Here is a 22,612-nt window from a genome sequence, read left to right as displayed (position 1 = left end):
ACCTTATAAAGCGGGTGACATAGAGTGGCGAGGGGCCCCGCCCCCTGCGGCCGCGTGCTTCGTGCCCTGCTGCCGCTGTGGCTTCTGTCATTCGCTTACGAGCCTGTGGTGCAGAGATTGCAAACTCCACCCTCGGGGGCCGGGGGAGAACGAAACTGTGTCCAGTGGGCGGTGTGCGGCTGGAGAGAGCTCAGGCCCTGTCTAAAATCTTCCAAGTTATGCATATTTTAAAAATTTCCTTTATGGTGGGAAAATACGTATAATGTTTACATTTTAACTGTTTTCAAGTGTACAATTCGGGAGCATTAGTACGTTCACAACATTGTACAACCACTTTCTAGTTCCAGAAGTTTTTCACCACCCCAAATGGAAACCCCGTACCTGTTAGCAGTCTCTCCTCGGCCAGAACGGTCTGCCCAGCAAAACAGCGCGTGTGCGGTCAGCCGAGGGGGGACCCAGCTGTTGCCCAGGGCTGGTCCCCCGAGGGGGTCTCAGTCCCTCCCGCACAGAGATGTGGGTCTGCGTGAGCCGGGGCCAGCCGGGTGGGGTGACTCCCTTCCCCGGGGTGGCCGGCATCCCCTCGATGTCGTTCCAGCTCTGTGTCATGTCATTCCAGCTCTCCGTGGACGTTCCTGACGGCAGCTCCTGCTTCGAGCATTCCGGGCGCATCTGGGCCGGGCCCGCTTCTCTGAACTACTCCGTGAGCGGCTGTCACCGTGCCGGGTGCCTGGAGCTCTCCGGCCGCAGCCAGCACGACAGCGGGGCCCTGCGGCGGGTGGGGTTCCCGGGCGAGGCCCGCCTCAGCGCCGAGCTGCAGATGCACGGTAAGACCCCCAGCGCACTGCGCCGGGACCGAGAGCGGCTTCCCCCGCTGGGAGCCTGCCCACCGGCCTCACACCTGGACCCTGGCGCACCGAGACCCCCGTCAAGGCCCGGCATGGCCCTGGGCTCCAGCACGCACTGGACCCCCTGCCCTTCCAGGGCCTGATTCCCAAGGGCGCGTGGATGCGTTTCCTCCGGCTGCCGAAACAAAGTCCCGCGAACTGGGGGCTTCAAACACCAGGAGTTTATCCTCACGCGGCTCTGAGGCCGGAAGTCAGAAATCAGGTGTCGTCGGGGCCAGGCTCCCCCCGAAGGCTCTAGGGGACCATTCTTCCTCCCTCTTCCAGCTCCGGGGGCCCCGGGGTTCCTGGGCTGGTGGCAGCTTCGCTCTATCTCTGCCTGTGTCTGCACCTCTTCTCCTTCGAGGTCACCCGTCGGTGAATCAGGGCCCTTCCTCTCCCGGCACGGCCTCTTCCAGCTTGATCACCTCTGCAAAGACCCTCCTTCCAAATAAGGTCCCCTGCACAGCTGTGGGGGCCGTTAGGGCTTCCGCATAAGCTTTAGGGGGAAGCGATGTAACCCATCATGGAGGGGGAAGGGAAGAGAAGAGTAATAAGAGCCAGCATTGATTGAGCGCTTACTGCATACATACCAGACAAGATTTCTATACACGGGAGCTCCATGAATCAGCTCAACCGTCCCGTTCACACCCAGGGAAAGTCAACGCCCGTAGCGGGGCCTCTGAGCCCTCAGGAGCCTCACCCTCACCTGTCTGACCTCATCTTCGGGCCCCCGCTCCTTCCACTCCTTGCTATTCTTCAAACACATTGGCCTTGCTCCTGCCTCAGGACCTTTGCACAGGCTGTTCCCACTGCCTGGAATGCTCTTCCCCTACACATCTGCTTGGCTCACTGCCTCACCACCTTCCAGCATTTTTCCAATGTCAGCTCCTCAGTGAGACCTTTCCTACCTAAGCTACTTTATTTGCACCCCACCTCCCTCTAGCTTTCCCATCCCCCTTTCTGGCTCTGTCATTCTAACGCCCTGTGTAACTGACTTATCCGGTACCTGCATTTCTCGATGCCTGTCTTCTCCCCTCCCCACGCTAGAATATACGCTCCACCGGGACAGGGGGGACTTTGGTCTGTTTTACAGCGTGACACAGAGTAGGTGTTCAATTAAATGTCTGTTGAATGAATGCATGAGCGTATGAAGTAGGGCTTGGTAACACCACCCCATTCTGCAGAGGAGGAATGGAAGCTCCGAGAGGTTGAGTCACTTTTTCCAGGACACACAGCTGGTTGAGGATGAAGTCAGGTCTTGAACCCAGGCAGGGCGAGTCCAGGGCTGCCCTCTGACCCTGAAGGAGCTTGCAGAGATCAGGACCCCTGGGGGCTGCCCCGGTCCCTCGGGTCATCTTCTCCTGGCCTCAAACTTTTCCACGTTGGTCCTCCACCTGCTGTGGGCTGAGCGGGGACCTGCATCAGACAGGGACTGTGTCACTGTGGGCTGACCTCACGGACCACTCTGAGGAAGGGTCTGTTGGGGACATGGCGGGTAAGGGATGGGACGGTCGTCCCAGGGAGGGCCTTGACCACTCTGCCCCTGACCCCTGGGGGGCCTGGTGTGGTCACCTCCAGCCAGGGTGACCTCTCACTTCCCCCATTGCTATCCCAACCCCTCAGGGGACCCCTTCGGCCTGGCATTAGCATCCTGGTGTCCCTGACAGTCAGGAAGCCCCTAGGCCTGGGGACCATGTCCCCTCCCCGGTCCTGCCCCACGCATAGTAGGTGCACAGGGTTGAAGGTCGAATAATGAAGGAAGGGCACGAGCTTTCCTGAGACCCACTGTGTGCCCACGGGCAGGTGTGATGTCCCAGTCAACCTTGTTGGCGTGGGCGGGCTGTGCCCACTTCATAGGTGAGGAAATCGAGGCCCAGAGCTGCAGGCTTGTCCCCATCGGCCCAGGAGCACTGCCCCCCTGCCCGGCCCCGATGCCAGGGGCCGGGGCCAGAGAAGCGAGCTGCCCCTGGGAGCCAGCCTCTGCCGCAGGCTCGGCCTCACCTCCTCCCTCCCGGGAACCCTTTTGTAACTGTGGCAGGAGGAGTTGAAGTCAAAGAATCGTAAGACTCAACCCCCGACTGTGAGGTTCCGGGCCCTGGACTCTCCTTTCTGGGGGGTTTTCACTGCCGGCCGAGATGAGGCTTGTCCAGCCTGGGGTCAGGGCCCTGGAAGGGATGCCCCCGCGCGGGGTGGGTGAGCTACGGGTCAGTGTCATTTGACATCAATTTGGTATTTGATCCACCCTTGAGAGAAGCCTTCATTCATTCGTTCATTCCGTCAGCAAGGACGGGGCACCTGCTGTGTGTTGGGAGCTGTGCTACGCTCTGGGGATATTGCAGGGAACAAACCTGACTAAAGGCCCTGTCCCCACCAGGCGGATGTTCTGGCAGGGGAGGGAGCAGGAAGGGTTGGGACTTTAGATGGGCAATCACGGGGGGCTTCTCAGAGGAGGTGTCACTTCAGCGGTGACCCCAATGAGAGAAGGAGCCGGCCAGGCCAAGATGGGGGGACGCCTCATGACTGAGGATGTCACCGGGGCGCAGAGAGGTGAAGGGCTTGCCCACGGTCCGTCCCACGGGCGTCCTCAGGGCGTGGCCCCTTCCGCAGTCTCTGTGCGTCCCTGAGCTGGGAAGGGAGGTGACCTCGAGTCCTCAGCAGCCAGTGTTGTTTCCTGCCTCTAGAGACCCAGACCCGGGCTGGTGTGGCCCTCCATGGGGACAGCGGGGTGAGTGTGGATGTGGCAGCCCTGGTGGCCCGGCCGCTGAACGGCACTCTGGAGCTGGTGGTGAACGTCAGCCACTCGGCGCTCGCTCTCCGGAGGCTGGGCCTGCCCTTCACCAGCCAGGTGAGGATGGACGGGCCAGCCCGGGCAGGGGCCACTCCCGCCTGCTCCTGGCGTGCAGAGGACCCACTGTGTGCATAATTGACAGGGACACTCTTGCCTTGCACTTTACAGTTTGTTTCTCCAGAACTTTACAGTTTGTAAAGGCTTTATCAATAATACTAACAGTGATGACCAGCACCCGCTGAGCAACCTCCGTGTTCCCAGCCATGTGGCTGGTGTGGACTGGCCTCCCGCAGCCCCACATTTGGCTCTTGGTCCTGCGTCCTTTTTGCCTTCCGCTCTTTGATCAGAATCAAAGTGCGGCTTCCATCAGTGGAGCGCCTGCTGCATGCTCAGCACCGTTCTGAGAGTTTTCTCTGCGCTGATTCGTTTCCTCCTCCTAACATCCCAGGGAGAGGCAGGGAGGCCCGGTTCTTACGAATTCCATCCCGACTCTGCCACGTGCTGGTTGTGTGGCCTTGGGCAGATTCCTTAGCCTCTCTGTGCCCTCGGTCTCCTCACCTGGGAGCTGGGGGTAACGATTGCACCGGGAACGTGTGTGTCTGGGAATGCAATGAGTTGATACCAGCACCGCACCTCGGACAGTGCCTGGTGGAGCGGATGCTTAGAAACAGGTGCCGCTGTGATGACGATGACAGTGGTCATGATCGGCGTTCCCATCATCCTCATCACCTCTGGGTCACACGTGACAGTGCAGGTGACCTGCCCAAGGTCGCATAGCAAGCAGGCAGCAAAACAGGGACTCGGGCTTGGCCCCGGGCCCTTCCCCGCAATGCCCTCCCACCTCTGAGAAGGGGAACTGCTGTGGCCCCCGACACTTGGTGCCCTTCATCTTGCCTGGCCAGGCCCTCCCACCTGCCACAAGTCGCACAACACGTTCCGGACCCAGCATCAAAGCCGCTTTCCGGAGCCCCGTGTGGCGCGTCTGTATCTCTCCACCCGCCACTGAGTGGCCGGATTCCCTTCTCCCCGACTTCGTGTCAGCCCCTTTCCTGGGCCGGGGGTGGCAGAGCTGTATGGAGCTTGTTCTTGGCTGGTGTCTGGGCTGCAGGTCTGCATTGGGGGCCCACGGGGGGCATGGCCAACCTGGGCTGCCAGGAGGGAGCAGGCCTGGGCCCCGCCCGAAGGTCCCCACGTCCACAGGGGTGTGAGAGGGGCCGGGCAGGGGGGCGGGGATGTCCTCAGGCCCCTGCCCTGCTCCCACCTCCCAACCTGCTCCCCCTCCTGCTCCCTCCTCAGCTCGTGGTCCGGGGGCTCTGGGCAGAGGACGAGATGAGCTCCTTCCTGCAGCTGACCTGTGATTCTCAAGCCAGCCTGGTCCTTGACGTCCGTGGCCACAACCGGGCACTCAGGTGAGGGGTTGTCTGTGCCTCTGGGGGCCCCCGAGAGGAGAGGAATGCATGAGGGAGCCACCAGCTTTGTACCTACTGTGTGCCGACACCCGACCCCTGCCCCCCAGCACCTCCTTGAATCCTCCCCATGGCCCCACTGTACAGATGTGGAAAGAGAGGCTCAGAGAGGCAAAGTGACTTGCCCAAGGTCACACAGCTAATAAAATATCCTTGAGCTTTGGAGGCAGGACATGGATGAGGAGTTCTTGGTCTCACAAACTGAGTGCATCCACCCCAGGCCTCAAATACATATGACTAACCATTCCAGCTCTTCAGTCTGCAGACCTACTGGGTGCCTGGCACAGAGCTCGGTGGTCTTACATGTATATGAAGTCAGGGGGACCACCAGCCAGGCTCCGGCACTCACACCGGGTCACTGAGGGAGATGAGTAAGGTGCTTGTTCATGGTGTAGACCCATGGGTCTCACCTGGGGGCGAGTTTGCCCACCCAGCGACAGTGGGCCACATCTGGGGGAATTTCTAGTTGTTACAACTGGGGGCGGGAGGAGGTGCTGGCTTCTAGAGGGCGGAGGCCCGAGATGCTACTCAACCTCCTGGAGGGCACAGGTCAGCCCCCAGCAAGGGGTTATGTGGCCTCAGAGGTCGGCGGTGTTGCAGTTGAGCCAGCCTGGGGTAGAGAAGCCCCCAGGATGGGGTCCTCCCCAGGGCTGGCAGCAGTGGGGAGCTAGCAGCCCAGCCTGGGGGGAGCGGAGAGGGGCGCACTGTGTGGACAGGGCCCCCGGGAGGCGCCCATAGGAGACGCAAGCCCTGTACCACTGTAGCCCTGTACTGATGGGGAAACTGAGGCTCCGAGAGGGCAACTCAGGAGCTCGCCCAGCATGCCAGGACTAAGGCAGAGGCTGAGCTGAGATTCAAACACGGGTCACCCGGGGCCGGAGTCCAGCCCTAACCACTATACCACATGGCCCTCAGGCTCGGGGCGTAGGAATGGCCCTTCGCAGGGCTGTGGATCCCTCTGCTGGGGAGGTCGGCTTGGTCCCAGCCCGTCTCCGGGGTCCCTGCCCAGGGCGCCCTCGTGCCAGGCCTCTGGCACGCTCTTTCCTCCCTTCCAGCAAAGAGCTGCAGCTGTGGGGCCGGCATCACCTCCCTGCCCTCCGGGGCCGCTGCCCCAGCAGAGCCTCGGCCGCAGCCAAGGTAAGCACGGCCGCCCCAGCCCGAGCCCTAACTGCTTCCAGATTCCCTGGCCGAGGCGGGCGGGGCCGCCACCACGTCCACATCTGTCGGCGTGCGAGCCTGCAGCAGGCCGCGGTGGGCCACCCTGGGAGACCCCCTGGCTCCAGCTTTCCCAAACATGCCCAGGGTTACATTCCTGGGCCGGCCCCACAGCCCCCAGCCGGGCCCATGAGACCCTCGGGAGCCAGGCCAGGCCGGCCCGCCCTGGGCCTGGCGCCATGTACCCCCTACCTGGCTCACTCCCAGCAGCCGGATCGGGTGACACAGCCCTTGGAGCGGAGCCAGCACCACCTCCCAGGGGTGCCATCTGCCTGCCACGGCTCGGGCCCCTGTATGTCTTCCCGCGCTTGTCCACAAACCCCATTCCCCCCCGGCCTGTGAGCCCCCAGGACATCCGTCTGTCGTGCGTCTGCCCCGCGTGTGGCATCTGGGGGTCCTGCGGTCGACAGGAGGGCCCGTGAGACCCAGGATGGGGTCCCCCACCCTCTGAGCTTCTATTGTCTGTCTCCTGTCTGCCCCTCTTCCCCAAATCAGCCGCTCCTGGCACAGGAGCCCAGCACACAGTAGGGTCTCAGTGAAAGAATGAATGAGTGACTGTGTGAGGGCGTGACCACACCTGTCCGCGGGTCGCTTCATTGTCCCACCAGCCACCCAGTTTTGTTAAGCGCCCTCTCTGCCCTGGCCCAGGCTGCCTCCATTTACAGAGCCCTACTGTGCGCCAGGCCCTGCATCGACCCATTCACACACCATTGCCCTGCTCCCCGAGCCCCTAGCGACTGCACGGTCACTCAGGGAACTACTCTCTTTCCCTCTAATCTTTATTTTGAATCATTTCCAACCTGTAGAGAAGTTATTGTAGGACGGCAAACATCCCCGCACTGTTAGCATCTTGCCACATCTTTCTGTCGATACTCAGATGTGTTAGATACGTTTGTACTGTCACAGGCGCTTTTTTCTTCCTTATCAAGAGTTGATGGAGAGACGTTTCTGGAGACGTGAGATCTCTTTACTCCTAAATTCTTTAGTGTTTCCTATAACAAGGAGATTTTCTTATATAACACAATATTCTTACAGAATTCAGGAAATGGAGCATGTGACATAATACTATTATCTAATATACGGTCCTTAATAAAATTTCCCAGTTGTCCCAATGATGCTCTTTAGAGCTGTTTCGTTGTGTTTGCTGTGAATCTGGGATGCGCTCCATGGTCACCCTGGGCACCTTGCAGCCAAGTCTCTAGCTTTTTAATCTAAAACAGACGTCTGCAAACTTTCACTGTAAGGAGCCAGATAATGAAGATCTCAGCCTTTACACCCACTACCCTCTCTGCTGCGTGACTCAACTCTCCCCTCGTAACAAGAAAAACAGCCTTAGCCAATATGTGAATACATGGGCGCGGCTGTGTGCTAATAAAACTTTATTAAGACAATTTTATAGCGAACACCCACATGCCCGCCGCCGGGATTTTCTCATTCGTATTTCACCCCCTCTTGCTTTGTCGCCTAACTCTCCATCCGTCTTAGTTTTTGATGCATTTCAAAGTCAGTTACAGGTATTGACGTATTTCCCCCTAAAGCTTGCATTGTCATCAACCGCCTTAGAGAGAAACTCCTGCCTTGACAATTTTGCAGTGTCCAGGCAGTTTCGTAAAAATCCTCTCTTTCAATGGATCAGATGGTTTCTGTGAGATGGAATTCAGGTTGATTTTTGACAGGGGTACCACGAAGGTAACGAGGCTTCTGAGGAGCTCTTAAAAATACCAATTCTTGGGGCCGGCCCCGTGGCGCAGCAGTTAAGCGCGAATGTTCAGCTTCGGCGGCCCGGGGTTTGCCAGTTCGGATCCCGGGTGCAGGCATGGCACCGCTTGGCACACCATGCTGTGGCAGGCGTCCCACATATAAAGTAGAGGAAGATGGGCATGGATGTTCGCTCAGGGCCAGTCTTCCTCAGCAAAAAGAGGAGGATGGGCAGCAGTTAGCTCAGGGCTAATCTTCCTCCAAAAGAAAAGAAAAAAAAAAAACCAATTCTTGACCCTGTTCCCCGAGGTTCTGTTTTTACAGGTCTCAGGTGGGGGCCCAGAATCTCTATTTTTAACAAGTACCCGAAGTCATTCTGCTGTTCAGCTAGCCTGGTGGTCACACAGTTTTCATATCAACACATTAATAAAGTGGGTATCGTTGTTCCCGTTTATCGGGTTGGAAAGCCGAGGCTTGGAAGCTAAGGAACCAGTGGGGTTCGCCCGCCCCTGTGTGGCAGAGCCAGGACGGGAGCCCTGGTCTGCTGGAGACAGCGCCTGGGCGGCGTCCTCTGTGCTAAGCGGCCCTGCTGGCTACAGTGTAACAGCTCGACTTCTCGCCCGCCGGCCCCAGGCCGGTAGCCGTCTTCAAGTCACTGTTACGGCCCGAAGGGCATGGGCGACTGCTGTCAAGGCGGTGCCCAGTGGCCTAAACGGAGGCTCGGGACCCTCCCTTCATCAGAGTTCATCCAGTCCAGGAAGCAGTGGGTCTCTTGGGCCTGGGGCTTTGGGAGGCAGAGCCTGCAGCCTGGAGCCAGCATCTTCCTGAATATTCCATCCGAGCCTGGATGGGGAGATGTCTCACTTGCTTTTCCTCTGACCCAGCTGCGGTCCTCCGAGGGGGAGACGGAGAGCGCGTTTGTCTTGGCGGTGGAGGAGCATCAGTTCCGCATCAGCACCAGGTTGGTGCCTGCTGAGGCCAGGCTCACCAACACCGTCAAGCTGGAACAGAACTTCCCCCAGGTGTGTGGAGGACGGCCGGGGCCGGGGCAGCCCGGGAGGCTCCTGGGGCAGCCCTCTGAGAAAAGAGGAGTTGTCCTGGCTCCCAGGGGGACCCAGTGCAGGAGGGCTGGGAAGTGGGCAAAAGTTGCCGGAATGGCTTCTCAGCTGGCCTTGCTGTTCTTCCTTCCTTTATTTATTGAGCGTCTAGGGGCCACGCCAGGTGCCATTCCAGCAGCTAGGATATTGCCCAGAACAGGGTTGATAGTCCTTGTTCCCACCAAGTGTACACGCCAGTGAAGAGATTGACAGCAACAACAACAAATCATGTAAATAAATAAGAAAATATACCAGATGGTGGTACATCCTACAGAGAAAACAAAATGAGGCGATGTGAGTAAGAGTGACAGAGGAGCCATTTAGATTAGGTGGCCAGGAAAGGCCCCACTAAGGAGGTGACATCTGAGCTAACCCCAGCTGACAAGCAAGTGTCAGCCATTTGAAAATCTGGTAGAAGGGCAGTCCAGGCAGAGAGAACAACCCGTGCAAAGGGCCTGGGGCAGGATGAGTTTGGCATGTTGGAGGCTTGGCCCCTGGCCTGGAGCAGAGTGGGTGAGGGGGTAACAGTAGGCGGTGGGGGGGGCGAGGGGGGGGGTAGGTCCTGATCTCGTGCAGGGCGGGCCACAGGGAGGAGCTTGGATTTTATTCTCTCTGAAATTGGAAGCCTTTGGGCACATGATCCAAAGGGTGATTTCTGCTCCCCGGGCTGCTGTGGGGAGGGACCGACAGGGGGCAGCAGAGACACAGCAAAGAAGCCGCTGTGGTGATGAGGTTTAGAGACGTTTCAGGGTAAACTCCCCTCCTTGTCCCAGAGGTCCCCTGCTGTGCCCTTGAGCCACCCTCCGGTGGTGGCACCACCAGCAGGGAGAGTGCCCCTCGCTGAGCCTTTGCACAGGCTGTTCCCTCTGCCTAGAATGCCCTTCCCTGCCTTGTCCACCGACTTCTTCCTCTGCGTTCCTTCGTCCCTTGAGTATCTTTCATGGCTACCCTGTCACCTGGCGCCATCATTTTCTGTCTCTGTGACTGTCTCCCCACTATCTGGGCAGCCCCAAAGGCCAGGCCAGCGTTGGTCATCTTGTGCCCCAACACTCGGCACCAGGTCTGTGCCATGAGACCCGCTCACTAGAGTTTGGGAAACCCCACCCTCCACCGAGGTGGCTCCCGCCTGGCCCGGCACTACCCAGGGTCTGGCCTGGCTGAGCCCAGGGCTCGCATGATCTCACAGAGGCGGGCGCTATCATGCTGCCACATTTTACAAATGAGGAAGCTGAGGCTCAGAGAGGTTAGGAAACTGGCCCAAGGCCACAGAGCTTGGAAGAGGAGCCGAGGGGGGCCGTCGTCTTTACGGGGCACCCAGGGTCTATCGCCCTCACCCCCGCACCCCCTGCGCCGTGTCCTCTGTCCATCCCCAGGAAGCGTCTGGACTTCTGACCCCCGATGTGTGTCACAGCCTGGTGACTGGTGGCGCTCCACAGCCTTCCTCGTCTCTCTCATCCTGGAAGCTTCTCTCCCTTCCTCCCCCAGTCAGGCGCATGGGCCACTCCCCAGTGACCCGGCTCTGTCTTCTCTTCCAGCTCAGCGCCCTGCCTGGGGCACTGGTCCTGCAGACCTTGTACGAGCGCACCCGTGGCACCCGCGTCCTGCACCAGACGGTGCTGTGGGACGGCCAGGAGGTGGCCCTCAACGGGAGCCTCTCGGGGTCCTTCCCCGAGACCACCGGGAGCCTCGGCCTGCAGGGTGAGTTTCCCAGAGGCCCTGGCAGGGGCCCATTCACTCCCTCACTCAGTGAACCATCACCGAGCTACTGCTTATCCAGCCGCTGTTCCAGGCCCTGGGGAGCCATCGGGAAATAAGACGGCCCAGGTCCATGCCCTCAGGGACACAGGCAGTGAGCAGGGATGCGTATGTGAACTAAATAGTGAGAAGGGCTGTGAAGACGAGCAGGGTTTGATCTGGGGGTGCCGGGCTCCTTTAGGAGGGGGGGTCTAGGAGGGCTTGTCTGAGGAGGTGACATCCAAGCTGAGCCATGAGTGACAAGAAGGAGCTGGCCATGATGAAGGTCTGGGGAGAGGCGTTGCAGGCGGGAGGAACCGCGGGTGCAAAGGCCCTGGGGTGGGTGGGAATAAGCTTGTTGTGCTGGAGTGGCAGCAACAAGGCCAGCGTGGCTGGAGTGGCATGAAAGGAGGAGCAGGGGGAAGGAGATGAGGTGATGAGGTTGGGGATCCAGGTCACGCAGGGTCGCACCCCCAACCAGAAGCTGGGGTTCTACCCTGAGTGTGATGAGACAGGAAGCAGGGGCAGGGTGGGGAAGGTGTGGCAACTCCCCGGGGGGTTTTGGAGTGGAGGCTGACCAACTGGTGGGTGGCAGCAGGGGGGAGTGCCATCCCACAGGGCCTCCCACAGCAGCTCAGTGATGGCACCTGTGACCCCCAAGGTGCTCCAGGAAACAGGCCCCCTGGAGGGGGCTGTGCAGCCTCACAGACTGTCCGTCTCTGTGTCCGGCCCCAGGGCATGGCTTGCTGAGCGGCCCGATGGAACTCTCCCCGGGTCACGGTGGCCGCACGTGTGCCCCGAGAGGCAGAGGAAATGTATGATCCTCAGCACGCCAAGGCAGGGTGCACACACAGGGGGCCTGTGGGGCTGTGCAGCCCAAGGACGCTGCTGTGAGGCTGCAGAGCGTGGAGCTGGCGGGTCAGAGGTGGCGGGAACGAGGGGTTCTGGCTCTGAGTGCAGGGCGCACGAATGTGGTCAGTGTGCCCCGGACTGATGACCGGACGATGCATCGAGGGCCAGTCAGTGCCACTGTCTCTGGGCACAGCCCCCAGGTGCCTGTATAGCGACAGGTGGGTCTCCTTCCTGAGAGCTCAGAAGTCACCAGGGTGGCCATGGTCTGCAAGGAGATCTCAGGTGGTCCCCTGCTCCGGGGGTCTGGGAAGGCAGGACCAATTGGTGGCCTCACAAGATGGGGTCACGGGATGCAGGAAGTCAAGGCCGCTGGACTCAGCCTAGGGGGTGAAGGAGGAGGATCCAGGGCAAGGGGGCCTCAGCTGTGGGGGTGCCCCCGTGTCACACCCCAAGACGGAATGAGAACACAGGACAGCTGACTGTGGCCAGGTGGGTGTGGGGCATTCAGAGGGGCCTGGGTAACCCGCGAGCGTGAGGGACCAGACTGTGATACAGCCTGTTGGGTAGGGGGTGTATCAGTCAGCGTCTGCCGTGTAACCGATGGTCAGAGGCTCAGTGGCTTACAGCCCTAAGCTTTCGTCATTGCTCCTGAGCCTGTGGCCAGCTGGCCAGTTCTGGTTGTCCTCGGCCACCAGGGTGAGCCCCGGGTTGGGCAGGTGGCCCTGCTGATCTGGGCTGGGCTCTCTAACTTGTTTGGGGGCTGGCTGGCCGTCAGCTGATCCAGGATCACCTTGGCTGAGACATCGGGGCTCTTCTCTATGGGGTGTCACCGTCCGGCAGGCCGGCCTGGCTCTGCTCTCATGGCAGCCGGGCAGGGCTCCCAGAGAGCGAGCAGGAGCCGAGGCCTCTTAAGGCGATGTCATCCTCCCCAGATCCCGTCAGCAAGTCCCAGGGCAGCCCGGGTTCAGGGCCGCGGAGACAGATCCCGCCTGGAATGGGGGGGCTGCAGGTTTCCTTGCAAAGGGAGGAGTGGCTGTTTGGGGTCTCATGGGGACACGTAAGGGAGTGCCTGAGCACGGTGGCGCCTCACCAAGGGGTGGCCTCTGGATTTTGTGCGGATTGTCTGAGCCTGTGGCCCCTAGTGGCCCCCTGCCGCATTGGTGGCCGTGTCAGCTGAGGCCCCCGGGCCCCTGCGGCTCACGCGCCCACCCCTCCCTGTGCCTCCACCCAGTGGAGCTCACCCACCGGATGCCGCTGACCCTGCCGCGACACTGCCGCCTCCACCTGTCCTCCGAGCGCTCGCGACGCAGCCACCGGGAGGACCTGCTCGAGGGCTGGGATGGCAAGGACCAGGTAGGCGTCAGGGCTGGAAGGAGACCCCGCGAGCCCCACTCTGCAGCCCGAGGGGGACACTCGGGGCCCTGCCCTGCCCGAGGAGCCTTACCATGGCCACCTGGCAGGGCCCGGTCCCCAAGGGAGCGTGGGGAAGGCCCCGGGGGGGGGGGGGCAGCACCTGAACAGCAGCAGGAGTTCCCGCGGCTCACACATCCTGAAGGCCTGTCGTGTGCCAGGCACAGCAGCCCCGTTTCCAGATGATGAGACTGAAGCTCAGAGAGGTACAGTGACTCGCCTGGAGTCACAGAGCTCATGTAAGGCAGGGCTGGGATTCCAACCCGTGAATGCCTCCAGTGCCTCTGGCCTCAGCCGCCACGTGGACCACCCCCGTCCCGTCTCTGTTGTACGCTGTCCCTGTCTGCGCCTCTCTGAGCCTTGACTTGCTCCTCTGCACAATGGGCTGAAGCTCTGCCAGGCTGGGAAAGTCCCCCACGGCTGGGATTTTGTGCACAGAGCCTGCCGCCCTCTCCCCCTTGACCCTGATGGAGAAGGTGGTCGGCGCTGAGTGGGGAGGAGGCCTCTGGCTCACCTGTCCCCCCCGCCAGATGCCGGCGTCCTCTCCTCTGTGGCTGGGGAGGGGCGAGCTGGCTGCACACCTGGCCCTCGCTCCCCGCTTCAGCTTCTCCCAGGGACTCGCCGAGGCAGGGGGCAGCATGTGAGCGGGCGCATCCGCGGGGCCCATGCGGGCTCTGGGGAGGTGAGCACTGAGCCCACAGTCAGGACAGCTGGGACCCCACGGGGTCCTTCACTCCTTCATCGGTACCTTATTAAGCACCTACTGTATGCCAGGTGGTGTTCAAGGCACAGACATGGCCCCTGTGTTGAGAGAGCTCACATTTTAATGGAGGAAACAGTTGACAAGCGTCTCTGATTCATCGTTTGTACAATCATTTAGTCAGTCAGTGATGGGTAAAGGAGCAAGGGGCTGGACTCCCTGCCCAGTTGGGTGGCTTTGGGCAGTTCACGTCCCCTCTCTAAGCCTCAGTGTTTTCATCTGTGAAATGGGAGACCGTAGGCCAGTGTGTGCCAGTCAGAGCAGGAGAAAGACCCCGTCCAGACTTCAAGCCAATGAGTGAATGAAAAAGTAAGAGTTGTGATAGGCACTGTGAAGAAAGGAAAGATGATGCTGAGACAGAGAAGAATTGAAAAGAGGACTTTCTAGATGGGGGAGTCAGGGGGGCCTACTGGGGGAGGTGGCTTGTCAGTGGAGGGCCACAGATGAGAAGGAGCCAGCTTGTGACAGGTAGGAGGAACAGCAGCATTCTGGGGGGAAGGAACAGCAAGTGCAAAGGTCCTGAGGCAGGAACAGGCGGGAGCACTTCAGGAAGAGCCGGAGGCAGTTAAGACTGGAGGAGAGTAAGGGACGGGGGAGATGAGTCAGGGGAGGGACAGACCGGGCAGGGCTCCTGTCTCAGTCTGCTTGGGCTGCCCAAAGCTGGGGGGCTTCAACAGCCGGAATTTATTTCTCACCCTTCCAGAGGCTGGGAGTCCAAGATCAAGGTGGCAGCAGGGTCAGGTTCCGGGGGGAGCTCTCCTCCTGGCCTGCAGCCTTTCTGCTGTGTCCTCGAGGGTCGGGGGCCCTTCTCGTCAGGACACGAATTGCCTGTGAGGGGCCCTTGTGGCCTCATCTAATCCCAGCCACCTCCCAGGGCTCTGCATCCTCAGACTGTCCCCCGGGGGGTCAGGCTCTACCATATGAGTCTGGGGGACACAGTGCAGCCTGGAGCAGCCCCGGGGCCCAGCGAGATGCTTAGAGTTCATTCTGGTTTTGGAAATGACACATCTGGGTGTTGAAAATGGGGCGTTTTCCGTCTAAACCTTTCAGCGTCCCAGTCCAGACGTGGCTCTGAGCTCCTGCAGACGTGGGCAGGGAGGGGGGCGGTGTGTCCTCTCCCCCTGCCCCCTGGATCTCCCACCGGGGTGGGCAGGGGGCCCCCAGCTTCTCCCCCCCTCCCGCCCCCCGCCAGCCTTTCCACTCTGCAAACAGGGGGCGTCAGCCTCTCCTCTTCCCCCTCCACCTCAATGCAGGTGGAGCTTGCCTGGAACAGAGGGCCGCCCGTGACCTTGCATCTCACCTGGGCCAATGGGTCCTCTGTGCACAGCACCTCCTGGGAAGGCTGTCTGGCGGCCTCCCCGGGGCAGGTATGCACGGCCGGCACAGGGCCCCCCCTTCCTCCGGGCCAGGACTGGGCCCCCGGGTCACGCAGCCCATCCTCTTTGTCAGCTCCGGGAAGCCTGGGGCCTGGGCGCCCTCAGGGCCTGTGGGGCCTTAACACAGACCCCAGCCGTGTTCAGTGAGCAGCTTGATCTGTCCTGGGACCATCTCCGGGTGCAGCAGAACCTGACGTACGAGGTGAGGGGGGCCTGGGGAGCCGGGTCCCAGACAGGCGACCCACGGGGCAGCCCCACCGGCTGCAGAAAGGGCCTGCTTCGGGGGCCACATGGTCCTGGGTGCAGGTGCTAGCTAGGAGACACATTTCTCCACCCTGAGCCTTGGTTTTCTCATCTGCAAAATGGGTGCAGTTGTCCTTCCCTGACTGGAGTGGAGGACAGCAAGGTGCCCAGCATGAGGGGAGCACTCAGGGAGCCGATAGTGAAGGAGCTGGTGACACTAGTGGGCTGCTGGGGGTGAGGGGAGGTCCGGGGCTCAGGTTCCCATGGGTGTCAGAGGCAGGGTCCCCCCAGCATCGCCACCAGCCGGGGGCTCCTGATGGGGCTGAGCGCTGTTCTGCAGGGCCTGGGGCACGGGGTAATGGGGATGCTTAGTCTGGAAGACTTCCCGGGGTGGCTTCCCCGCTTACGAGATGAGCCCGACTCCACGGTGCCTTGTCCTTCCAGAGGCTTCAGCCATCCCGGCCAGACAAGATCCGTGCGGAGGCCACCTTGGAGCACGTCCTCACGGCCCCCTGCACCACGCAGAGCTTCTGGGGGACAGTGGAGACCGACTATGCCCACAGGCTGCGCCATTCCCTGCGCCTGGGGCTCTGCGGCCTGCCCAGGGTCAGTCTGTCCTGAGGAGGGGCCCAGGGACCCTTGGGTCGGGGGAAGGTGAGGAGAGAGGAGGACACCTGCCGAGCTCAGGGGCATGAGCCAGGCAGCCAGATGCTAAGACCCTGGCTCTGCATTTGCCAGCTGGGTGACTTTGGCAGGACTCGTCTCCTCCCTGAACGCCCAGTGTCTCATCCGAGGATGGAGGAAGCAGTAGGTTCCAGGACGTAGGGTGACTGTGCGATTCAGGAGATGTGACACAGGAAGAGTGTTTAAGACATAAACCAAGGCTGCTGTCATCATCACGGTTAGAGGTGAAGGATTAGGACCCCTTTCCCCCCAAAGTTCCTCCCCTCCTGGATTTGTTATCCGATTGATTGCTCCTCCCTCTCTCTTCCCCTCCCTCCCACTGACCCATCCACCACCCACCCATCCATCCATCCAATCATCCAATCATCCATCCATCCATCCATCCACCACCCATCCATCCATCCATGCATCCAATCATCCAATCATCCATCCATCCATGCATCCATCCTCCCATCCATCCTCCCATCCATCCATCCATCCATCCATCCATCCATCCTCCCATCCATCCATCCATCCATCCATCCATCCATCCATCCATCCATCCTCCCATCCATCCATCCATCTACTCATCCATCCATCCATCCTCCCAACCATCCATCCATCTACCCATCCATCCATCCATCCATCCATCCTCCCTTCCATCCTCCCTTCCATCCTGCCATCCACCCATCCACATTCGCATCCATCCATCTACGTTCCCATCTATCCATCCATCCATCCATCCCAGGAGTCAAAAACTTTTTCTGTGAAGGGGCAGAGAGTAAATATTTTAGACTTGTAGCAGTCTCTGTTACAACTACTCAACCCTGCCATTGTGCCGTGAAAGCCCCCATAGATGATATGTAAATGCATGGCTGTGGTCATGTTCCAATAGAAATTTACTTACAAGAACAGGTGGTTATTTACAAGCCAGATTTGGCCCATGAGCCACGGTTTGCCAACCGCCAGTCTGTTCATCCATTCATGAAAACATGTGTGGGGTTTACTAAAGCCAGGCCCTGTTCTAGGTTCAGGGACAAGGATGGTGAAGGGGACAGACGGGTGCCTGTCCTCCTGGAGCTCACATTCCAGTGGGTAGAGGAAGAGAAACAAGATGCGTATATGTGGTCAGGCATGGTGAATGCTGTGAAGGAATGAAGCAAGGAGAGGGGTCAGGGGGCTGCAGGGGGCCTCACTGACTAGGGCAAGCTCTGCAGCAGGAACAGCCAGTGCAAAGGCCATGGGGCACGAGTATGCTTAGGGTATTTGAGGAACATAGGGCAGACCTTACAGAGGGCGCAAGGAGGTGAGGTTAGGAAGATAACGCAGACCTATAGGTCATGCCGAGGAGAGCAGCTTCTCCTCTAAGTGAAATGGGAAGGCAGAGGGCTTGGAGCGGGGGAATCATGTCTGATTTGCATTTTTTAAAGGTCAACCTTGTTGCCAAGTGGAGGAGGGCAGGATGCTGGGGCAGGAGTGGAGGCTGGGAGACCCACCCATAGGCTAGTGCAACAGTCCTGGCGGCCTGGACCAGGGCGGTGGGGGAGGAAGCCGTGCCCCTGTGCCTCCCTGACCGCTGACACCCCGCCCTCTCGTCCCAGGCCCTCTCGGTCTCCGGGGAGCACACCCTGGGCAGCAGTGGGCTCCTGCTGCATTCCCACTGCCAGCTGGGCCTCGCTCCGGACCCCACCCACGGCCTGCACCTCAGTCTGACCCTCCGCAACCACAGCAGGCCCGGGATGCCCGGCTTCTCCGGGGAGCTGGAGGTGGGTGTCCTGGTCAGGGCTGCACACCCCGTGGGAAAATGCCCTGACATCCATCTGTCTGTCTTTCTCTGGCCAGTGCGCCCTCACCCCGTGGGCGGCCCCGCCATCTAGTGGCCACTTTTAGAACTGCAGGCTGGCACAGGGTGGGGACGAGAGCTGGCCTGTGGGTGGGACCCCCCTGGGCCTGGCCCAGCCCCGAGATAAAGCCCCTCCTCTGCTGCCCCAACATCCAGCCCTTCCTATAACCCAGAGGCAGCGGCTGGACTGCCCGGGTTTGAATCCCAGCCCAGCCTCTTCCTAGCTGGCAGCTTGCTTTGCCTCCCTGTGCCTCAGTTTCCTCATCTGTAAGTGGGGATCAGCTGTATTCAGAAGGTGGTTGGTGGGGCTCTGGGCACCTCTGCCCGCACAGCATGGGTACACAGTAGGTGTCCATCAGTGTTGCGTCCACCCGCCTGTCTCCCTGGCTGGGTGACCTTGACCTTGACCTTGTGGCCCTCCTCCAAGCCTCAGTCTTCTCTTCCCGTCAAGTGGGAACAAACTCCACCTCCTGTGCAGAGTTGTCGAGAGGAAAAAGAGACAGGTTTGCACAGCACACGCACACAGTAGGCGCTCACGGGATGGGTGATCCCGTCCAGTGTCTGGTGCTTGCTCAGCCCGTTTCCCGGCCCAGTGGCCTCGGCAGTTTTGAAAGAGCTTTTCCTCCCCAGGTTCTCAGGGCACAGCCTCCTCTCCCCCGTTTGCCAGCCAGGCCCCAGCCACCCCCACCTCTGTGCCCCCAGTGCCCCCAGGCCTGTCTCCCCAGAATCGGAGGCCGTGGAGCGAGCCCCGTGGGGCCCAGCTTGTCTCCTGCTGCCATCTCCAGCGTGCCGGCGGCCGGTCCGACCCCTTCTCGCTCGCCCACCCCCCACCGCTTGCCCCATTTTGGGGTCCGTGGAGTGGACAGGGGCCTGTCCAGCCCCGTTTGGTCCTCATGCCAACCCAGTGGCCCCTGGGCAGAGGAGGGACAGGTTCGAGGAGGTCAGGGACTCCCCCTGCGGCCGGCCAGCGGGGCCCTCGCCATTCGGTGACTTAGGGTGCAGCTGGCACACAGAGCAGAGACCCCAAGCGTGGTCTGCAGACGCCCCCATCTGGCTCCCGCGGGCGCTGTGAAATCTCCTACGGGTTCCTGGGCTGCACCCCGCCCACCCACAGGGAAAGCTCGGGAGGGAGATTCCGGAACCCGCCCGGGAGCGAGCACCTGTTTAGATCCTAGGGCAGCCGTAACTAATTACCCCCAACTCAGGGCTCAACACCCCAGAAGTTTCTTCCTCCATGGTCTGGAGCCTGGAAGTCTAAAACCCCCGTGTCAGCAGGGCCGCGCTCCGTCCAGGAGCTCCGGGGCAAAGCCCCTCCCTGCCCATTCTAGTTTCTGGTGGCTGCCGCTGCACCCTGGCGTTCCCTAGCTTGTGGCTGCATCATTCGAGTCTCTGCCCCTGCCGTCTTCACGTGGCCATCTGATAAGGACATTATCATTGGATTGAGGCCCACGCTAATCCAGGATGACCTCATCTTACCTTTATTACACCTGCAAAGACCCTGTTTCCAATTAAGGTCCCATTCACAGGTACCAAGGGTTAAAGCTTTCACATGTCTTTTTGAGGAACACAATTCAACCCATAACACATCTCCTACACATCACACACACACACACACACACACACACACACACACAGGTATTCTGATTCCTGGTAAATTTTGAGAACCCCATTCTACATCATTTTATAGATTTTGAAACTGAGGCCCAGAGAGGGTAACACACTTATTCAAGATTGCACAGCTCGTTAGTCACAGTGTCTGGCCTAGAATACAGGGCGGCCGAGTCCTGGCTGGAGGTGGCTCCCCCACCTCCCGCTGCTTCTCCGTCAGCCCAGTGGCCTCCTTCCTGCAGGGTCTCTCCAGGTTCCTTCTCTTAGGGCCTGTGAGGCCTTTCCTGCCTTTGCCCCACCTGTCCTGTGTCCCCCCGCTCCCCGCCCCCACCAAGGCCAAGTGCCTGCAGGGACTGAGATAAACCGCTCAGTGACTGGGCTTTCTGCCAGGCACCACCCACGCTGTCTCCTTGAACTTGCTGAAACACGGCAGGGGGCCTCGTGCAAACACAGGAAACCTGTTCTGCAGGTGGACACGCCTGAGCCCTGGGGACGTGAAAATGCTGATGCCCGGGCCCTAGGGCCCCTCAGTCAGAATCTCTGGGCTGAGGCCTGGGCCACTCAGATGGCGGTGCCACTGGGTCGTTGGGCCCCAGCTGTGATTTTAATCAGCACTTTCTGCAGTGGGTCAGGATTCTGAGCCCTGGGGCGGGGGTGCGAGGTCGGGGGTCCCAGTGCCCCCGGAGACGTGGGGTGGGGGCGGGTGTTGCCTTTCCCTCCCTGGGCCTGGGGCCGGCAGGGGACAGAGCAGGGGCAGCGGCCAGGCTGCACTCAGGCCTCTGCCGGCCCCTGGCAGCTCCTCGGCCCCGAGGCTCAGCGGCTCGGCCTGGGGGCCCGGGTCTCCACATCGGCTTCTCAGAGCTTGCTCCAGCTGGAGGGAAATGCGGGCGACGGGGACGAGAGAGTGAGGCTGTCGCTGTCCCGGGCCCGCACCTGCCTCCAGGCCTCTGTGGCGCATGAGGAAGGTGAGTGGAAGCAGCGGGTGTGGCTCGCGGGCTGGGCAGGGCCCCAAGGTGGCCCAAGATGGGACAGAGATCAGGGTGTCGAGGCCTAACCCTGTGAGGGCTCTGTGGCCCCCTCACCTTGGAAGTGACAGTGAGCCCCCTGCAGCCACTTGTACTGACAGTGACGTCAGGAGAGGCTGCGGGAAGAGTCCAGGTGGGCAGACCGGAGGTGGGGGATGGAGAAGAAACCAGGCTTCGGGGGGTCAGGACTTGGCAGCCTAATTGGAGGCCCTCCAATGCTGGGGCCTGTGGGCAATAGGGAGCTACAGAAGGCTGTGGAGTGGAGGAGTGGGAGCAGCGGGGAGCATGTGGACGAGTCCTGGGTGCAACAGCAGGTCCCCTCCTGGCCCCAGGGAGCCAAGAAGAGAGCATGGTGCTGCGGGCGTGTGCCCACAGGCGGGCGGCTGAGGCGGAGGCCCTGATCCAGGCCAGTGGGCAGCCCGGCCAGCCCCTGGGACACCTGAGCCTGCAGGCCGCCAACCAGAGCCTGCGCTTGAGTGCACGCGGCTGCCCGGGGACCCTGCTGGGCCGCGTGGAGGTGAGCGGGCTGGGGTGGGAGGCTACCCTTCTCTCTGGGCCAAGGCCCCAGCGCCAGGAGCCCCGAACCCTTTGGGCCTAGCAGTGCCCCCAAACCCAGCGGCAGGCAGCCCCCGGCGTGGCAGGCACGTCCTTGGGCCCTGCTGCTGGCATCCAGAACCTTCCACCCGCGTCATTCCTGCGAGGCCCCACTGGAGCCCCGGCCTGTCCCTCTGTGTCCACAGTCCAGGGTTGCAGCCGTGGGGTCCCACCTGCAAGCCCAGCTGGAGGAGAAGCTGCGAGGCTTGGATGCCTATGTGAGAAGGTTCCAGCACCTGGTGGGTAGACTGTGTTGGGGTGTCAGGGGCACTTGGGGGACCGGAGGGAGGAAGGGGGCTCTGGGCGGGGATGCCCCTCTGGCCCATCCTGGCCCATGCTCACCAGGCAGGAGGGCCTGCTCTGTGCCCTAGACCCCCACTGATCCCGCCTCACTCCCCTGCCAGGTGCAGCCGGCGGGCGCCCTGGATGGTGTGGCAGGCCCCCTCCTGCAGCTGTCACAAGCGGGGCTGGGGGCCATGCAGGCGAGTGGCCGGGCGGTGGCCGCGCTGTGGGGCCGGAGCCGGGCCAGGGCGCTGGTGCCCTACGTGCTGCTGCACCTGGAGAGGCCACAGGCAGCGCTGGACCAGCTGTGGGAGGAGCTGGAACGTGAGTGCAGGAGCCGGGGCGCCACCCTGTGCCCAGACCCACACCTGACCCTGGGGCCGCCAAACCCCGGCCCTCACGCTGGCCTGGGCGCTGTCTGTCAGAAAGGCTACCTGCTCTCCCGTGGTCTGCAGCCCAACTTCATTTAGACCCCCCGCCTTATTTCTCATGGACCCACAGCATTCATAGCCTTTCGGTCGGCTGTCTCCAATCTCGCAGGTCTCCAAGCTGATGTCCCTTATGCCCGCTGCCTTATTTCTTTGGAGACAGCTGCCCCAGTTCCTTCAGTCCCCGCCTGATTTCTGTTGGGGATACAGCTTTATTGCTGTGAGGCCCGCTGCCGTAGGACTCCAGGGCCTGTTTGTGGTTCTGTGACAAGCACCCGTGTGTCCGTGCCACTTGCGCACTTATGAGTTACTTCCGTCCTGGTGACTGAAGAGCCGCCGCCGCCCCCAGCGCCTGCCTGGCGGTGCCGGGACCTCTGGACTCCTCACTCCAGGAGCGCAGGGCTGACAGCCGCCCTGGCACCAGGCCGGGCATCCCTCTGACTGGCTGTGTTCTGTCACCCCTGCTGATGTCCCTGCGTCCGAGCCCCCTGGGCCACCCCAGGTCCGGTGACTCGCTGGGACTGACGGCCTCAGCACGTGCCATGCTCATCGCTGTGCTTTGTCACAGCGAACGGAGAGAGCAGGGTCAGCCGAGGGGAGGGGCCGGGGGAGGCGGAGGGAGACCAGCACAAGCTCAGTCCTCCCC

General features: G+C 61.1%; 1 protein-coding gene across 1 annotated transcript in view; it reads left to right on the top strand.

Annotated features, from left to right (window-relative positions):
• The window catches only part of LOC124243009 (uncharacterized), a 152,722-nt gene that overhangs the window by 97,343 nt on the left and 32,767 nt on the right, over positions 1–22,612 (top strand). Inside the window, exons 44-59 of the mRNA XM_046668547.1 lie at positions 617–824; positions 3,566–3,729; positions 4,969–5,081; positions 6,194–6,275; positions 8,936–9,073; positions 10,684–10,846; positions 12,966–13,087; positions 13,675–13,784; positions 15,127–15,271; positions 15,354–15,482; positions 15,968–16,129; positions 17,788–17,952; positions 20,434–20,602; positions 20,995–21,179; positions 21,403–21,495; positions 21,661–21,862. Of these exons, the coding sequence (XP_046524503.1) occupies positions 617–824; positions 3,566–3,729; positions 4,969–5,081; positions 6,194–6,275; positions 8,936–9,073; positions 10,684–10,846; positions 12,966–13,087; positions 13,675–13,784; positions 15,127–15,271; positions 15,354–15,482; positions 15,968–16,129; positions 17,788–17,952; positions 20,434–20,602; positions 20,995–21,179; positions 21,403–21,495; positions 21,661–21,862 (2,350 nt within the window). The remainder of the gene's footprint in view (positions 1–616; positions 825–3,565; positions 3,730–4,968; positions 5,082–6,193; positions 6,276–8,935; positions 9,074–10,683; positions 10,847–12,965; positions 13,088–13,674; positions 13,785–15,126; positions 15,272–15,353; positions 15,483–15,967; positions 16,130–17,787; positions 17,953–20,433; positions 20,603–20,994; positions 21,180–21,402; positions 21,496–21,660; positions 21,863–22,612) is intronic.

The sequence above is a fragment of the Equus quagga genome, chromosome 7, assembly GCF_021613505.1.
Source record: "Equus quagga isolate Etosha38 chromosome 7, UCLA_HA_Equagga_1.0, whole genome shotgun sequence".
Taxonomy (NCBI): domain Eukaryota; kingdom Metazoa; phylum Chordata; class Mammalia; order Perissodactyla; family Equidae; genus Equus; species Equus quagga.
This window is presented reverse-complemented; position numbering and strand designations above follow the sequence as displayed.